This window comes from Podarcis vaucheri (genome assembly GCF_965113315.1).
Source record: "Podarcis vaucheri genome assembly, chromosome: 10".
NCBI classification, from domain to species: domain Eukaryota; kingdom Metazoa; phylum Chordata; class Lepidosauria; order Squamata; family Lacertidae; genus Podarcis; species Podarcis vaucheri.
This window is the reverse complement of record NC_138748.1, coordinates 40,925,085-40,944,505: the sequence shown is the minus strand read 5'-3', so window position 1 is coordinate 40,944,505 and position 19,421 is coordinate 40,925,085. Positions and strand designations below refer to the sequence as shown.

The 19,421-nt window shown below is 41.6% G+C and overlaps 1 protein-coding gene across 2 annotated transcripts in view; it reads right to left on the bottom strand.

Moving 5' to 3' along the window:
* The window catches only part of UTP20 (UTP20 small subunit processome component), a 61,748-nt gene extending 42,733 nt beyond the window's left edge, over positions 1-19,015 (bottom strand). For both annotated transcript variants that reach the window (XM_082238651.1, XM_082238652.1), the window contains exons 1-18: positions 18,832-19,015; positions 18,009-18,089; positions 15,697-15,763; positions 12,241-12,373; positions 11,490-11,678; positions 10,924-11,005; positions 9,458-9,595; positions 8,487-8,642; positions 7,842-7,988; positions 6,649-6,783; positions 5,812-5,889; positions 5,540-5,718; positions 4,730-4,885; positions 2,468-2,556; positions 2,111-2,216; positions 1,430-1,580; positions 918-980; positions 64-222 (exon numbers count right to left, since the gene is read on the bottom strand). In XM_082238651.1, the coding sequence (XP_082094777.1) occupies positions 64-222; positions 918-980; positions 1,430-1,580; positions 2,111-2,216; positions 2,468-2,556; positions 4,730-4,885; positions 5,540-5,718; positions 5,812-5,889; positions 6,649-6,783; positions 7,842-7,988; positions 8,487-8,642; positions 9,458-9,595; positions 10,924-11,005; positions 11,490-11,678; positions 12,241-12,373; positions 15,697-15,763; positions 18,009-18,089; positions 18,832-18,876 (2,154 nt within the window). In that variant the 5' untranslated portion in view covers positions 18,877-19,015. The remainder of the gene's footprint in view (positions 1-63; positions 223-917; positions 981-1,429; positions 1,581-2,110; positions 2,217-2,467; positions 2,557-4,729; positions 4,886-5,539; positions 5,719-5,811; positions 5,890-6,648; positions 6,784-7,841; positions 7,989-8,486; positions 8,643-9,457; positions 9,596-10,923; positions 11,006-11,489; positions 11,679-12,240; positions 12,374-15,696; positions 15,764-18,008; positions 18,090-18,831) is intronic.
* Between the last annotated feature and the right edge of the window lie 406 nt (positions 19,016-19,421).

The window sequence follows — 19,421 nt, the reverse complement described above, 5'->3', positions numbered from 1 at the left end:
TACGTGACCTTCTTTAGCAAGAAGGGAAAAGCTGTAGCATGTCCTTCAAGAATGACATTTTACCTCCTGTAAAGGTCCCGCAGGGGTCAGGGATTGGACTGCATCGTGCCTCAGCTTCCTTAGGTGGAGCAGTTTCTCACGATAATCATTGATGCTTGCTGGCACAAGTTCAGCTTGAAGCAATATGGCAAATACAGACTGCAGCTCCCCCAGGCTCATATCCTTAGCAAAAGCAAAAGAAACAGCTGGTGTCACAAGATTTATGTAAAACAAAGCTTCGTGGAATCTTACCAGTTCCCTCACAGCTGTTAGAAGTCAACTGAGGATCAAATATACCGTATTCACTCGAATTTAATGTGCACCATTTTTGGCCAAATTACATTGCAAAAATTAGGCTGTGCATTAGATTTGATGGCGCATTAGATTTGACTGCAAGCTTGAAAAACACTGCTTACATAGCAAATACTTTTTTGGTTTCAAGGTTTTGAACATTGAAGTGCACATTAGATTTGATGGTGCATTAAGATTCACATAAATACGGTATCAAAAAATGTACAGCAAAAACGGCAAGACGGTAAGAAAATAACAACACACCCAGCGACTGAGCTGTAGTAACACCAAATAATCATTTTCAGCCAGGAAAAACACACCACTCTTCATTTAAATTCAAGACATTCCTATTCACAACCACTCCCCTCCAAAAAGACAAATGTCTAAAACTCTTATGTTTCTCCAACACTTTTGCATAACTAAGCCCTCGCTAAGCAGAAGATCTAAAGCTTAAATTACCTAGAAAAGAAGAGCCTCATAACAACATTCAATGAATTATGTAATAGTAAAACTATACAATGTTTTATCTCCCAGTGCAATCTTAGTTACTTAGCACCCGGACAGCATTATTTTACATGAAATATTACCTCACTCCCCACAGGAAGCTGGACATTGAAATGATTTAAAATCCTTATTGTCAACAGTCGTACCTATCAAAGGGGAAATCAGATTTCATTACATTTTTCATGCTGCAAAATCAGGTATAATGAAAAGGATGCAACTGAAAGGTATTAATTTATCATTTATTTACATAAAGTATTTTGCTCCTTAGCCAAGAATAAGTTCCCAAAACAACTTACAAATATCTTACAAACATCTTTTAGCCTTAAAATCTAAAACATGTGGCACATACGTAAAAGAGACTGAGGGGGGAGGAGGAAAAAAGCGAACTCGTTTTCTTTGAACGACCAGCTGGAATGGAAGTTCATAGGGAAGAGGAGCCTAAATCGGCTGGTCTCTCAGCTGAGGGGATGGAAAAGCCTGCAGCCCTATGGCAGACGCTCCCTGACCAGCTTCTCCATTAAGGAATTCTACCTCAAGAGTAACTGTTTGGAAACACAATGCATTCAGCAAGAAACTGTTAGAAAATAAATGTTACCTTGGATACACTGCTTGAAATATTGGCTTGCAATTTTAAAAGCAATTCCATCAGACTCTCTTGGGACAGATGTTTATAGTACCCACACAATGCCAGTCTTGTACAATAGAGATCAGCCAACAGCAAGGCAGATGGATCTGAAGGAAACGCCCTGGGGAAAAGAGGCACGTTACTATCAGCCAATATATAATTAAATACAGTGGTACCCCTATTTGCGTTCACCTCCGGTCACGTATCCTTCAGGATACATACGTGGCAAACCTGGAAGTATTTTTCCGGGTTTTGTAGCGCACGCATGCGCAGAAGCATTCTATGCGCCGTGTGCATGCACAGAAGCGCTAAACCGCGCTGCGCACATATGCAGAAGCAGCACCTCTGGTTGAGAATTCCTCAGGATGCGGCCAGACCTCCGGAACGGATCCTGTTCACAACCAGAGGTACCACTGTATAAGCAAAAATGGATGAGAAGTAAAATATTAATACTTAACGTGTGTGTTATTTGTCTTTAACCTGAAGCAAACTGTTGATCTGGCAATATGGTTAGAAATACCTCAACCCAATGATTACTACTGGCCAATGCATACACTCTAAACTTTGGTAAACACAGCATTAAACAAGCACACACAAGCCCAACATATTGCTCCATAAATAAAAGGCAAACTCCATCTCCCCATTACATACATCAACAAAGTCTTTATGCGTTCCACTGGTAACAGATCTAGAATTTCCAAGGATTCTGCTAAACTAAGCAGTGTGCTCACAGCTTGGCAGACCACAAACAGGCTTCCTGGGGAAACAAAACAGGAGTAAGTTATATATTAATCCATACTTTGTGACCACACCATTAGGGAGTGCTTTCATTTTAAAAAGTCTATACAAAATGCAAAAGACTGGCTGCTTTCCCATGTAATGCTAAATAATGCTTTGGTGCACCATGAACAAGCTGCAATGAAGACTTCTGCAGAGATCGGTTTCACTTTCAAAGAATGCTGGTTTTACCCACCATTGCAGAATGAGAAATTACTTTCAACAGCTCACCTTTGCAAGGCTGTCCTGTCTCAAGAGCAGTGAAGAGATACTCAGTGTAACCTTTAACTTCTGGTAGGATTTTCTCTTTGACAAGCGGCCTGTTAGATACAGAGATACAAACTTAACACAGCTGCAGTGAAGTGTATAAGATAAAACCTAGAAAAAGTTACGCATCCTTAAGTACTAATTAAATAAAAGAAAAATGATATGTGTGTTTACTCAGAAGCAAGTCTCAAGTCTCACTAACTTCCATGGAATTTACTTCCACATAAGTGGGTTTAGCCCCCACAAACACACCCAGTGTTTTGACTACCCAGAGCTAGACTGATTCAAGCATTTGTAATCAAACTAGCCATGACACCATTCACACAATTAGCAACTCCATTATTTGCTGCTTTAATGTACCTTTTAGGCATGGGGTTTGCTATCTTGATGTGGGGTCGTGGGCTTTAATCCTTTGCCCCCTTTCCATTGCTGTCCCAATCTAGATCATGGCAAATCTCCGCCCCCGCCCCCCTTCCAATCCAAACCACAAGTGTCAGGGGCCTACTCTGGCTTGTGACTACAAGAAGGGGCAAAGGGTTAACACTTCCCATACCCACACAGAAGGATCCCAATCCAGATCAAGCATCCTGAAATTTACTTTTTCAAAGGCAATTGTGTAATGGCTAATTGTGTGATTGCCATTTGAGCTGTTTCGGCCCTAACAATGGTCCCAATAGCTACTGTAAGGCCAGCAGCTTCAAGTCATTGCTATGTAAACTTCAAATTCTATTTCAACTTGAGAAGGAACTTGCACACCTTTATGAATGAGCTTGAAGTCAGGTTTCTTTCATTTTAAAATATTTATACCTCGCCTTTGCATATAAAAAGGTTTTTTAAAAAACCAAAGTGTAAATCACCAAGTCAAACAAAACAGCAGGCCAAGGAACATAAACAGTTTGGGGGGGGAGCAATAAATTAAAAAAAAAAAGGCCTAAGAGGTCTTTTCTAAACAGAGAAGTAGGCTGGCCCTACTGTTAGGTAGAATGAGGCAACTGCCTTGAAGTGGCAGGTCCTGAGGGGTGGAGAACACTGACACAGTGTTGGGAAACAGCACTCCATTTGCCAAGTGCCTTGCACCTCTTGCAGAGCAATACCCACTGCACCTGAGAGAGGCTGTCTTGCTTGCAACATAGAAGGAAGGTATGGCTGCCAGTACAGTCTGGTTTTTTTTTGTACATGTACCTTTGTCTCAGGCAGCAAAGCCTCTTGGGCCAACCTTGTAGCAAACGAAGGCAGAAGGCCAAAAAAAGGATGGGAGCAAAACTGATCTCATGGACAGAGAATTTCAAAGCTTGGGTGTGGCAATAACTATAGCTTGCTGCACTGGCTAACTGGGATTAATTAACTGACAACCTGGTTCTACAGATTCAGTGGATAGAGCACTATCCTTCACTGTAAATTCCACCCTTCTTCAAGTTATCCTACAAGTCGTGAACTAAGATCAACATTTTCAGGGCTATTCCAAGTGACTAGGGGCACTCTTCCCCCTCCCCTCAAAAACAAAAACAATAACACAAAAAACCCTAGCCACAATACTTCAAAATAATGCAACCCAAATAAAGTGGTTGTCATGGCAACAGAAACAACCACTACATAAATGCCCTTGAATACTAATGGGATATGGAAATACAAAACAAGTTTTCATTGTTGTTGTTTTTAACCGCACATCTTTGGATTTGAAAAGAGTTCATTTTGATTAATCCTTTACCACGGCTTAAAACTGGAGTGACCGGAAATGCCGGAAATATCGCTTGAGTCAGCAATATATCAAGGGACAGTAATGAAGTAGCGAGTGGAATCAAGATGTGCCCCAAGATGGTTTGCAGTGCTGCAAAGGATGCAACTCTTGGGTCTTTTTCTTTCTTTCTTTTTTGCTTTTGGCACAGTCACTTTATTCCAGCAAAAGGTTTTAGGATGTGTTACTGCCTGTGTCTTTGTGCTACCAAAAAATAAAAAATTCCTATCACAAAAAGGTGTTGAATCTTTAGAAGAAAGATGCAAAAGTCTTCTTTTCCAGGCCATCTGGGCTTTCCATAGAAGCAGGGTTTTATTTCTATATCCTCCCAATGTCACAGTAGACACCCCCCAGCTCATTTGCTATGAAAGCCTAACATACAGAAGAATAATTGCACTTGTTTGTTTTGATAGAGACTTACAAATCAGTGACCCTACATGTGGTCTACTTTTATAGAAACAAGTTAGTAAGTAAGCGCCTCACATATTCACCTGATGTGAGGAAGTACCACAAGAGCTGCCCAGGGTTTTGAAAGATCAGCCATGCTTCTGTTTTCTGGTATCTGAATGCAAGACAGAATGTGATCCAAAACAGTCTTCTGTTCTTTCTCTTCGGTTCTTTTACTTCGCAACTGTCTTCTATTCAATCTAAAATTAAATCGATTGTATGCCATTACCACGTATACGTAAGATTGCCTGCAGGGATAAGTAATATGTGGCCTCCCAGATGTTGGTGGACCACAACTCCTATCACCCCTGACCACTGGGCCATCCATGCTGGCTGAGGGAAATGGGAGGTGTTCACACGTTCCCTCATCCTTGTTATTTAAAAGTAGCATAGTTTTATGAATCCAAAGTATGTTGCAATACTTAAGTGACCAGAATAAAACATTGCAACCCGCTCCTTTCCCAGAGATAGGAGTGGCGCTGTGGGTTAAACCACAGAGCCTAGGACTTGCCGATCAGAAGGTCAGAGGTTCGAATCCCCACAACGGGGTGAGCTCCCATTCCTCGGTCCCTGCTCCTGCCAACCTAGCAGTTCGAAAGCACGTCAAAGTGCAAGTAGATAAATAGGTACCGCTCTGGCGGGAAGGTAAACGGCGTTTCTGTGCGCTGCTCTGGCTCACCAGAAGCGGCTTAGTCATGCTGGCCACATGACCTGGAAGCTGTACGCCAGCTCCCTCGGCCAATAAAGCGCCGCAACCCCAGAGTCGGTCACGACTGGACCTAATGGCCAGGGGTCCCTTTACCTTTTACCTTTCCCACAGATACAGCTCAAAAGCAACTGCTCAAGTCACATACCCTTTAGCAGATTCCATAAAAACCAAGGGATACTTCTCAAAGGCCATCGAACCAACTGTGGGAGGTTCTGCTTTCGCTAGAATGAGTTTAGCCAGAACTGCCAAGGCCTCCTCCTGAACCAGAGTATCTTCTCCACAAATGCAGTGCTCAGCATATTCAAGGAGACTGGGAAGAAATTGCTGGAAAGGGAAGGAGACAAGGATCGCACTAACTTCTCTCTCCTTAAGATGCAGTTCTCCAGCTGCTGCAAAAGGGGTAAACACTTCACCTACCTTTTCAAATTGTTCCATTGGAAACATAACTTTAGAAAAATCCCATAGAGAACGCCTTTCAAATCCACCTTTGAAGATCTATTAAAAAGCACATGAACAGTAAATTGAAGTAAATAAAGACCTGGTTCCAGATTCATTGGGATTACTTTGAAGGACGATGGGAAATTCTGATTCCAAAAGGCAATCTGCAAAAATCTGTTTGCTCCCAAAAGAAATTGAGACACAAAACTTACGAATTGGGAACCACCTTATCTGTGGTGTCTTTTCCAGTATTTACTGCATTAGCGTACAGAAAAATAGTCACTGATCATGCAAAACTTGCACACGCACATCTCTTTAAATGCAGTTGTCAATGAGGCTGCTTGCGTATATGAACCCATGTGTGACAATATGAAACTGCACTCAGACATCTACCAGTAATATCTACTCCAACTAAAGGTCTCAGGTGGACCTCTTATGCAGTCCTGCCACCAGAGGGGTCTGGAGAACCCTGCCACTTTGCTATGGCTCTCCCCTACAAAACTCTCTCAAGATATAGACTCAGATTTTTATGGCAAATAGCTTCCAACTACTACTTTGATCCCAGCAGTTCAGCTGCTCAGCTGGGAGGAGAGAAACTCTGGCATTTATGCCCAGCTGGATCTGCCTGTATTGGTTGCCAGAAGAAAATAGATTTGTTCCTATTTCCAGAAGACTTATATGGAGAAAGTGAGCCTGTTCGCATATATTCACTCACAGAAAAAGGTAATGTATGAATCAAGTCTTGCAGACCAGGTGCTCAAAAGTGGAATGTTCATAATACAGTATTCAACCGAGTCCAGCCTAACATTTTGTTACCTTTTCAACAATTTCTTTGACCAATGAATCAGGCAATAAGACATTCTCATCAAGAAACAGAACAGAAATAACTTTAAGCAGAGTATCACGACAGGGCACTGAGAGGTCCGGTGTTTCTATCAGTTTTGTTAACGTCTGTGAAATGAAAATATGAACAATTAAAAACACACTTAGAAATTCCAGCAAGAAGAACTAGAATTCCTGTTTCTATCTGAAGTCATGAGTGCTAGAAGCTTTTCGTTGTTTGCTTAAATGAAATCTCTGATTTATAAGACTAGTCAGAAGTGACCTGCACAGTATCTATTTTTTTTTAATGAATCCTGCCTATTTATTGAAGGAGACTCAAAGCTGCTAACAGACAGTAATAAAACAAAACAGAATAAAACAGACATGATTTTTTAAAAAAAGAACAATAAACATTCAAGCAGCACAAAGAAATATAAGAAATGAGCTGGCAAAATTGTATAATTAATTAAAGGCCTTTTCAAAAAGCTGTCCATGTCTTCATTAGTTACCTAAAACAGTATAGTAGTGGGGCCTAAGACCACAGTTCATCACATTTGGAGTCATGCCTATCCCTAAATCTTTTTGATACCACATTCCTTTGCACTAAGAAGAGTTTGGATTTGATATCCCGATTTATCACTACCCGAAGGAGTCTCAAAGCAGCTAACGATCTCCTTTGCCTTCCTCCCCCACAACAAACACTCTCTGAGGTGAGTGAGGCTGAGAGACTTCAGAGAAGTGTGAATAGCCCAAGGTCACCCAGCAGCTACATGTGGAGGAGCGGAGTCACAAACCCGGTTCACCAGGTTACGAGACTACCGCTCTTAACCACTACACCACACTGGCTCCCTTCCTTCTTGAATAATATCTCTGGCATAGCACAATAATATAGCAAAAAAAATCAGTGTTGTTAAAAAAAAAAGTGAATCTAGATCAACAACGAATCCATCAGGTAATTAGTCATAGACCAACAGTTAATCTAGATCAATAGAATTCTTGCCAAGCTGCTGAAGATGACTAATAAATTTCACTCGAAGCTGCACCCTCTCTACCACTAGATCCAAACTCTTGAAATAACCTCAAAGACAAAGCTAAACAATGCTTCCTGCTTTACTTCCACCTTGCTTCATATCCTCTCTCATGCCAGATGTACATGATCTATTCTAGCAGAGGAAAGTTTTACTGACCTTACAAACTTCTTCAGGCTGAACAATTTTGGAGCCTTGTGCATATTCTGCTAAGATTAAATACACTTGCAATACCCTCTCAATCTGTTCAGAAGCTTCACAGCAGTTGTCCTTCGTTATCTTTTCTTGCAGTTCAAGTATTGATTTCTATGTGGTTGATTAAAAAAAAAAAGGTTTTGCACCCAAAAGTCAGACGTTTCCACAGTTGTTGTTATTGTTGTTGCTGCTGAACTAGACAAAAGGTTCCTCAAAAAAGTGCAATTCAGTGGTTTATAACCTTATTTCTCACCCCTTTACTCAGACCACATGAATGGGACTTCATGAAGAATGGACATCTCAGACAAAATACAAGTTTTGCTTGTTATTTACAATTACAAGCAGCTTTTTAAAAGTTTTTAAAAGTTTTATATATTAAGGACAATGTTTTCCCACCCAATTCTACAGGCAACATTGTTAAAATCAATCAGAGTGTGTAATATCATTCATTTCACTGTTGACAACAGTAAAGTAACATGGTTCTGGATACCTGCCACCTCAACACTTGACACTCACCACATGACTTTCCCATCTCCTGCCACATACCACCATAATTCAAAGGAGGGTAGAGGGTAGAGCCTCTTTCTATTTTAATTAATTACAACTCACTTGCAAGCATCTGAAAAATACACTGAAATGTTCTTTATGGATGAATCCAGCAGCTGACTTTGCCATATGTTCGAAAGCTTCCCCAACCAAGTTCCAGGAGAGGGTCACTTCTGTTTCTGTAAGTGGCCCCAGCTTTTTCAGAATTAATGTTATAGCCTGTGGGGGGAAATTACACGCATCTTTAATGTTTTAAAATAGTTCACATTAAAAATATTTTTCACTCTAACCCTGGCCATAAACTCATTTACTCCTCAACAAACGACTTTCAGCTTAAAGGAGGCTACTGCTGCTTCATGGCAATCTGATCCTTTATGCAAGATTAGCATTATACAGGGTGAGTCCTTTAAAAGAGGCCCCGTGGATACAGAGTGCACATGTTTAAAAGACTCACCCTGTACAACTAGGAAAGTTTTCCATCCAAAATTTGTTTTATTTATTTATTTATTCATACATACATACATACATACATACTCTTTTTTTGGTATATACCGCCTTTTCCCCAAGGATCTCAAGGTGGTGGTATACATGGTTCTCTGCACTTTATTTCACAACAGCCTCATGAGGTAGGGGAAGCTGAGAGACAGTGAATGACCCAAGGTCGCCCAGTGAGCTTCATGGCTGAGTGGGGATTTAAAACCTGTTCTCCCAGGACATAGAGTCCAACACTCTAACCATTACACCACATTCCATATATTACACACACACACACACACACAGTTTCTCCTTATGGAAACTGTGCCAAGTATTGACTGATTAAATAATTTTTAAAAAAGAAAAAAGAACTAGAGATATAATATCCTGAAAGTCTTCTCGAAATGTGTGAAATAAACTTGCTATTTGTCTATTGGGTTGAGGGGGGAATTTAGGGCAAAACAACCTAGACCAATCATCTATGGAAGCAAGTTAAAAATTCACTACCGAATCAGGCACTTTATAATTTTCCATTTGCTTCATGCACTTGGATTGATTACCGTTTCAGCACAGGAATGGAACATGTTCCTAACGCCTTTGCACGTCTCAAAAATCAGCTGTCCAACACCTTCTACTTTTTCTGGGTGCATTTCCAAGTCATGGAACATTACGTTTAAGAGAGCATTTTGGTCTGAAACCTAGGAAACAAAATTACAGTTTGCACCCCTTTTATTTCAATTCATACATACTACTTAGAAAGGCTAATTAAAAACCCCTACAATGTATATAAACTAAATGGAAAAAAGCAGATTTCAAGCACCATAGAATGTGATAGTTACATACTTTACCTGTCCTTCTAAGGAACTTGGGAGTGTCTTCTGATGTTACACTGATCAAGCTTCTCTTTACATTGAGCTGTCCGTGTTTTACAGACTATCGTGCTGTGGAAACCACCAGTTCCCCAGCAGAGTTGCTATCAGTTCAAACATGCAGACAAGCCTTTTACCCTAGTAATGCAAGCCAACAGCAAACATCTCTCCAGTGGCAACCATATTGCCAGAACAAAATATAAACCAGTGAGGTGCCCAAAGCCATTAACTGACCAGCCTAAAAGGTCCAGCTTAAATAGCATCCTAACAATAAAGTAAAGGAGTGCACTATCTCAAAGAGAAAACACAAAGGTGATAGGTGCAAGAGGATTTGTTTACAAACTGGTCATCAGATTTCCCAATACATTTCAAACATTTGTGTTCTTCAGGGGAAGTGGTTCAGCATTTGACCAGTAAACTAATGTCAGAAAAGTTACTCCAAGTTGTGCCTTTTCTTATTATTCTGCTATGTGGTACAGTTGGACATTGTACCAGTTACTAAGAGCACTACAGTTACAGTCACTGTTCTACAACAAGCAGAAAAATCCAACCTACCTAGTGCCTTCTACCTAGTGCCATGTTTAATACATGGCATCTCCATTAAAAAAAGGGGGGTGTCAGGGAACATGAGATAGAAAAAACCTCAGAGAGCTGCTACTAGTTAAAGGTAACAATGCTGGCTAGATGGTCTCACTTCCTGGCTTTATTCGCATGTCACAATAAACTTTCGCTAATGGCTTACCACGACTGCACCTTACTGGTCTGTTTGCTTCCTCTCCTGATCTAACTAGCATGGAGGAGACAAATGGCTTAGCATTCTGTCAAACCAGGGATCGTGGTTTGTTTCATTCCTAAAAAAAACCACCCCACAATCAGTAACAAAGGTTTGTTGTTTCCACTAAGGTAGAACACAGCCCAGAAAGGCACACTCATAACAAATCATTGTCTGTGGTTTACTGTGACATACAAAGTGGACCACTATAAAGCAGTTTCATAGGTACACTGAACTAAATGGATGACAGTCATTTCCTTCAAACTAGAAATACCTAGTAACACTTTGTATTATATTAAATATTAATGCTGGAGTGGTAAACTCAATTTGAACAGAAGGCACTTCTCTTTTTACACTGTCCTGCCCCCGCCCCAACATCACTTACCTTCCTCATCAGGAAGGTGAAGCTTTCTGCTGCAAAATTTCTGATGTGCTCTTTATGGTGAGCCAACAAGGTGCTGTACAATCTGCAAGTACAACATTCAAATATAAAAATAAAAACCATGCAGGATCAATTCATTTCTCCAGCAATGCTTCCTGGAATCCATCCATCAGACACAAAGCAAATTTATTAACATATATTTTATACTGATTTAATTATGGCCATAGCTCAGTGGTAGAACATGTATACAGAGCCCTGCAGACAAACCAATAGTAAACATGATAGGCATTCTTGCTTCCCTTACCACACGGCCCAAATGAACATAGCATTTTCTTCTCAGTAAATTTAGAAGAGGGAAAGAACTAGGCTGCCATTGTGTGCACACAGAATCAGGGCCACTAACTATCACACTATAAGAATCTATAAGAATAAGAGCTAAAAGGGACCAAAAGCTTTTCTAGTCTAACTCAAATAAAGAATAGTTTATTTGTTTATTTTGCAAATGATGCAGAATAAGACTCATGTATTGGCCATGTTGTTGTTGTTGTTGTTGTTGTTGAAAAGCTTACCCATAAATATTGGACATGTCCTTCACCATCAGCCTCCATAAGTATTTGTAAAGGTAAGAAAGGCAGGTGAAAGTCCATTCTAGCAGCTCCGTGTCCTGGGTATCCAACAATTTTGTAATGGACAGAAAAAAGTCTTGGAAATGAGGATAGAAATCTGTCTGGAGATCGCGAGCCAGCTGCACCACTAAGCTGTATTGAGATACATAAAGCAGGAAAATGTGAGTGGTGCCACATTATAATTTGAACACACACATCCCATGATGATTTCAAATAATTCTGAGGGAAATCTCACTGTCCCGTGGTCTGCTCACAAGTGAACGCATTTGTATATTGTATTGCCCAGTGTACTCCTGAAGTTCATCCCAGCTAATATAACCTCGTTACAGTCCTGTGCAATGAGCATATTAGTATCATTCCCACTCTGGAAAAGAGAGCCTAGGACTCAGTGGCAGAGCTTCATGCTCCGGCACCGGGGGGCGGAGAGCAGATGGGGCTGGTGCACGTCCTGGGGGGGCGTGGCACCCAGCAAGGGGAGAGGGGGCGCAGCTGCAATGACACCCCACCGGGATTGCGCTGCCGGAGACGGTGCCCTCCCCCTGCACTCCTCTTCCTCCGCCAGTGCTAGGACTTAGAAACAATTAACTGCCCAAAGATACCCAATGGACTAAAAAGAACAAATGCACCATTGGCCCTTCCCCCCTGTGAACAGAAACTCAGAAGGTATATTTTAGATACTGCAGTAGGTACTTACTCCAAAAGAGGTTGAAAAGCAAGACTGTCTTTCACTTGCAGGTGGGTTTTCAAGCTCTGCACAATGTCATTCTGATAGTACACCAGCTGGTTGAAAGACTGGCATTTGTTGACTACCTGCCTGTAGAACGTCACTGTGTTAAAAACAAAGCAAAAAAACCTTAATGATTTGTTTCATGGAGTTTCAGGAACACTAATCTACTGAGTTCAGCAGGGCTTACTCCTAGGTTAGTGTGGATTGCATCAGCATTAGGCCCCAGAAAGAATGGCCAGCATGCATTACCCATGCCTTCCAGCTCTTGCTCATATTAAAAGTCTCCCAGCTTTAAAGGCTCAAAGCCAGCAGGTGATTAAAAACCATATACCCATGGAGTACAATCCCAGCATGCAAGACCCGTAATGCATAATGGGGACACCTTCTCACAGCTCCTAGCATGGCTCACTTGCGTGACAACAGCCTATTCAAACACAGGCTCAAAGGTTAGACCTTTCTGGGAAAGAAGGAACTGACTGTGCATGAAGCTTTAAAAGTGGCTTGTCAGGTCAAATGATTTCTGTGCCAATTTCTCTCTCCATCTCTGTCTCTCATACATACACACATATACACTCTAATTATCGTGAGCAAACAAGGGATTAACTGTGGCAAAGCTTTTGGCTGGAAGGTATGACTGGAAAATACTTGTTCCACAAGGAAGAAAACTAAAATATCTATTTTGGAAACAAGAAACTGTTGCTGAAATTTTATGAAAGCTTTGTAAAAGTGAAGAATAGGAACACCGTTAGCAGCTTTCTGCCCCACTCCTCTCATTACTGGAAAATGCAAAGCCACAACTGCAGATAGAGTGGAATGACTATAGATAGCACTGTTCATCGAGATCTAGAACCCAATGCTGGATTTGGGGTGAATTTGCAAGGCCATCCAACAGATAAGTGCCACTGTGACAGAAGGAAGAAGAGGAGAGAGACAGAAATAAAGAGAAAGAAACATATGGAAGCCTTTTTATTGTGCATAATGGTTTATGCTTACAATGCTATCGGGGTGATCATCCTATTTGTGTATGCAAACATTCTGGGACTCTCAAACAGCTTAATTTCCATTCTGTGCAAATGCTGTGATCTCCCACTGAAATCCTGTAATCTTCCCTAACACAAAAATTTTGCTGGGGGGGTCTCACTTTTGCTGCACTGTCAGGTACACAGCATTGAACTAGTGTTGTGGGTACAGCACTGGCCAAAAAAACTTTAGCACATCATTGCCAAGCCTGATCCAATCTCTCTTCACCCGGTGCTATACCAGCTGCACTGGCTCCCGGTGGAGTACAGGATCAGGTTTAAGGTGCTGGTTTTAACCTTTAAAGCCCTATACGGTCTAGGACCCTCGTACCTACGGGACCGCCTCTCCTGGTATGTCCCACAGAGAAACTTACGGTCTTCAAATAAAAACATCTTGAAGGTCCCAGGCCACAGAGAGGTTAGGCTGGCCTCAACTAGAGCCAGGGCTTTTTCGGCTGTAGCTCCGATCTGGTGGAACACTCTGTCACAAGAGACTAGGGACTTGACATCTTTCCGCAGGGCCTGCAAGACAGAGCTGTTCCACCAGGCCTTTGGCCAGGGCACAGCCTGGCTCCCTCCCTCGGCAATCTTCGCGAAGCTCTGGCCCAATGGTTGCCAGTGGCTTGAATTAATTAATTTTATAATGAATGGTTTTAGAGTGTTGTTTGTGTTGTACTTTTGTACTGTTTTATTGTTGTTAGCCGGCCTGAGCCCGGCTTCGGCTAGGGAGGGCGGGATATACCGTAAATTTCGCTCTATAACACGCAGATTTTTTCTCCTAAAAAGTAAGGTGAAATGTCTGTGCGTGTTATTGAGCGAATGTGTGGTCCCTGGAGCTGACTCGCCGGAGCGCAGGGGAAAAATAGGCAAAAATAAGATCGGGCGGGCGGAAGAGGGAAGGCAGAAGCTTTCCTGCATTCTGCCTCAGGGTCTTACTGCCCGCCCGCTTCTGTTGCTGCGTTTGCTCAAACTCAACAAAGAGCAGGGAATCCCCTGCCCTCCTGGCAAGCAGAGGGTTAAGGAAAGGATCGCGTCCTTCCTTCTAATCTTCCCTAGTCACACTGCGTGCAGGCTCCAGCCCACCACTTCCTCCTCTCCGTGCTCTAGGGACTCGCAGGCAGCCGAAAAGCATGCAGGTGGGAGAGAGAGAGAGAGAGAGGGCTGGCTTGGGTGGTGGTGGGGGAACGACTTTTGCTTTACAATGGTAGGTTTCTCATTTCTTTTCCAAAAGCAGAGAGCCCTGCCCCCAGGCCCCCTCCAAATTACAGCTTCTCCAAGCAATGTACTGCTGGAGGGAGACAGTATGCTTGTTTGGAAGAGAAACCCTGCTTCCCTGCTCGTAAGTAACAGCAGGCTGGATTGCAGAGTGAGACATGGAAATCTCTGGATTTATATGCTGTATATCAAATATCTTAATCTATACTTTCTACACGCGGCTGGTAAATCAGAATCTCCTGAGCCAGGAGGATTACAGCATCTCTCCTCTCCCCTTCATTAAAAGCCTAATACATGTCCATGGCTACAGTCTGTACCAAAAAAAGCACGCACCCACTGTTGCCTGGGGCTTCAATGGTGCAAAAACGTGGTTACAAAGCATGGACCCACAGGATCTTTGCATTGGGTCACCCCAAATTCACCATCAGATAACATAGCATGTCCATGGCTACAGCCTGCACCAAAAAAATCACGCACCCACTGTTGCCTAGGGTCGCAGTGGTGCAAAAACGTGGTTACAAAGCATGGATCCACATGGATCCTCAGGATTTTTGCATTGGGCTACTCCAAACTCACTGTCAGATCACATGTCTGTGGCCACAGCATGAACCACAACAATCATACATCCACTGTTTCATTTAGAATATTTTTTTTCTTGTTTTCCTCCTCTAAAAACTACGTGCGTGTTATGGTCTGGTGCGTGTTATAGAGCGAAAAATACGGTAAATAAAAATTATTATTATTATTATTATTATTCTCCAGCTAATGCTGTACCATTAAGTGTAGTGTAGTGTAGAAGGGCTAGCCTATGCTGGTATAATGCGCCTAATCATCCCACGTGGACCACAGGTCATGATCCTGCACTGATGCACCACTGATGGGATTGGGCTACTGAAGAACTTGTGCTGCTTATATCAACACTAAGTTAAACAGCAGGAAACATCAACAAAACATCCTGCCACCTCTATTCTAGCACTGAAAATTGCACAAAAATCAGCACAGGAAAAGCAAGGCATATTCATCTGATGCACTCCATGTTCAAAATGTATACATATCACTAACTGTATATTAACTGATAGATTGTGTGCAAACCCTTACTCTCTACATACATTTCCAACCAAACAGCAACACTTTTATACAACACACAATGAGAAGTGTTAATACAAAATATTTTGGGGAAAAGATATACCAAAATGACGAGTAAGGTTCAGCTCCCTCCATTTCTCGAGTCCTTCATGAAAATATGTTTCAACCTCCTAGCAAAATCAAGAGTGTATATTAGTTAATATATATTCATATGGAGCAGTTCAGGCTTGATTACTGAAGGAATGCTTAAGTAAAAAGCCTTCGTAGGGTGGTGCAATACTTATGAGGTATAAAGCACAACTGAATTATTCCATTTTTCATTTAAACAGTTACACAAGTGTTTGCAAAACTGGAGCCGTTACCTAGAAACAATTATAACATTTGAAAATAACTGAAATTGTCAAAAGCATGCCAATTCTTATACAGCTGGTAATCACATATTACAATCAGAGGGCCATGATCCAACAACAGTGGAGCTGGAGGGAGGGGCTGTACAGACAAGATAACTTTCTATACCTTCTCTGGATTAGAAGTGATGTGTGCAAATAACTCAATATATAAATTCAGCACCCGAAGTGGACAAACAAACCTGTCTAAGACTACACCACTTGAAGTTGCAAATGGATGATCCTATGTTGGAATGCTGCCCACAAAAGGAAGGATATATTTGAATGTTCCACTTACTTGACCTATAATATCTAGTTGCGATCTTCAGAACCACCCTGTAAGGTAAATTGGTATTACTGTCCCATTTCAGGTGATGGGATGGGGCAAGGTGGAGAGACAGCATCTTATCTCAGGCCACCTAGTGATTTGATGGTAGAGGCAAGATTCTAATCAGGGCCATCTTGAGTCACAGCTGAGTCTCTCAATTTCTATGCTAAATGCGCAATCTCTCACGCAGAAAGGCAGCATGTCAAGGTTCTTTGCATAAACTTGTGCCTAATTTAAGCACACATTCATATTTATCATTACAGACTGCAAACAGTCCAAATAATGTGAACAAAGAAAATGAAGTATGCGTTGAAGTTTCCCCCAAATTTTGAATCATTCTTTTCACATCTCCAGAAACAAAACATGTTTGAAAATAAACGTAACTCTGACTTACATATACAGGTTAAAAGCTATTTATTATTTTCCTACTACACAGGACTCTAGGTATATTCAAATACTATTGCTGATCTGTTTCAGCAACTGGGTTGCCTGGCTGCCACCAATACAAAAAAAAAAAATGGCTTATGGACAAGACAAGAGCAACATACAAAGGACTGTATCCAACAAAGTCATCCCATTTGCACAAGGACTGAAATGCACAATTGAACTTTTCCTCCCTCTCCTCTTCCTGTGCTCCTCACCTGAATCTGTACACGGGGAGGAGGAAGGGGAAATTCCACTGTGCAAGCATAAGTCTTTGCATGAACAGAACAACTTCACTGGATACAACCCAACGACCTTGGCCTTGCTCCCATGACTCTCAATACACTATGAGTGTGGTTAACAAATACAAAGACAGAACATTTATTGTTGATTTTGAAAGGAAAAATATTTACTATAGCACTGGTAGAGCAACACCCTAATCTCAAAGGGCTGGTCTTGCAGGAAATGTTGACAAAAACCAAAGGTTGTTATTAATATTTTATTATATATTTCATAATTCCTAACTCCCAGTAGACTGGCCACAAAGCTGCTCAAAACCCACAAGCATAGCAGAACAGCAAGAGAAAGGAAGCTGATCCCCATATGTGTTGCATTAACTGCAGCCAAACTACCAGAAGCGGGAGGGAGGGTCTGCATGCAATGTACTGTTTCAGACATTGCTGTGTCAGATTGTTTCAGACTGAGATGTGGCATGATGGTATACAATATTTCTTTCTGTAATAGTTCCCCATCTGTACAATGAAAATAATTGTTATTCCCTATAAGGGCTTTATAGAGCAATCATAGAGCTTTTGTCAGGGCCTAACAAACTGATATAGTGGAGATATTTAAGCCAGAACTCTACTGTGGCAGTCCCTGTATTGATTGCTACAAGTTCAGATATAACCAGTGATGGTAACTGTAAACACAACACATCAGGCACCTATTCTATCAATGACTGCCTGTTTCAGTTCCAAGTATGCTGCTCCCAGCAGAAAGCTATCTTTTTTTAAAGGGTCACATCTTTGTTGAATTCAAAGGATCTGTAGTAAATTAGCACTGTAGCTAATAAATTAGCCACCCCCGTGCAGGTAACTAGATCAAAGGGATGCGAGGATGTACAATGTCTACCATCCTCTTCATCCCATGTCAGGTGACCCTACCATGGCTCAGAACTAGGCACCATCCTATAACTGAGCTCCCAGCACCTCAACACCCACATCCAACACTGAATAAGATGACACCTAGACAGATGAAAAACAACTACATTAATCTTACCTCAGCATAGCTCCCTGTTCTGTCAATACGATGAATAATGTCAATATTTACATTGCTTAAGCGTTCTGAGAAGGTGAGAAACTGTAAAAAAAAGTAATAAATAAACAGGAGTTTCTTGTGGGTTTTTTTCAGTTATCTCTGAGACATCAGGCTTATCAGAAGTTGCCAAAGAGTAAGATTTTATATGGCTGTCCCTTCTAATGATATTTCATACATAGTCAGATGGTACAGCCCATAGAATTGAATGAAATCAGACTCAAATGGGGCGGACAACTTAATTGAAATCAGAAAATGTTGTCTAATCTTATGTACTGTTGCAGGATCTTCCATATTCATAGTTAAGAATTATCTGCAATTTACAGTGTGCTAGAAGCACAAGAGACACACCACAAATAAGTTGAAAAACTTGCAGCACTTCTCAAAACTACATAGTAGGACAAGGTAAGGTTTCAGAGCAAAGCAGAATACTTTAAGAACACTGATAGTTTTCCTGCTGTTTTGTTAGCAGATGAGTGGCAAATGCTACACACAGTTACTATTTTGGACTGCCCAGGGCATAAGCAAGGTTTTTTGTGTGGTGCTGTTTGTTTGCTTGCAGTAACTGCAGATTTCCAAAACTTGTACAGGAAAGCAAAAAAGTTGCGCTGCTCTCCAACTTCTTTTACTTCTGTACCACCCTGCTCCAATGGCTTTTTAGAGTGATATGTAACTGAATATCAAATATACTATTTCGCCAGCTCGGCGAACCGAAGCGCTAAGCCGAGCTCTTAAAAGATCTGGGTTTCTGATCCACCCGACCCGACCCCGCCGTCCCTTATCTTACCCTGTGCGTGTTCTCGGACTTGTGAGAGGACGATTTGGTCTTCATGGCTCCGTGAATTAGCAACAAACTAACTTTTGAGTGATGGAGAATCAATATTTTAAAAGTAGTTACTTTAAGTCCGATCGATTTTCCAAGAAAAGCGACACATATACACACGTGCGACACTATTAGCTGGGGGCTGCCATCTTGGCTAAAGGATTCTGGGATGAGGCTGTCACGTGAGGCGGGGGAGGGGAAGGAAAGAGTGAAAGCTGATTGGTCTGTGGAAACTAGAAGGGGCGGAGGAATACGACGCCCGGGGAGGTGGAGTTTGCAGCTGCAAAATAGTTTGCTTCAGAACCAGAGAAAGAAAGAGTCCTACAAGCAAAAAGTGGGAACGGAAAAGCTGTTTGCGGCTGTACAGTATATACTTCCCTAATTAGCTATCAGTCGTACTCTCGCGTATTTTGTATTTCTTGTACTTCCTCTAATGCCTTCCATCCATCTTTAGGAGCGGGGGTTGTGTATTATTCGCTTATATGAGTACAGTATTTGGTTGTGCTGGAAAACCTGCATCTGGTTGTTATAGGAAAGGCATTTTCTTGCTCTTC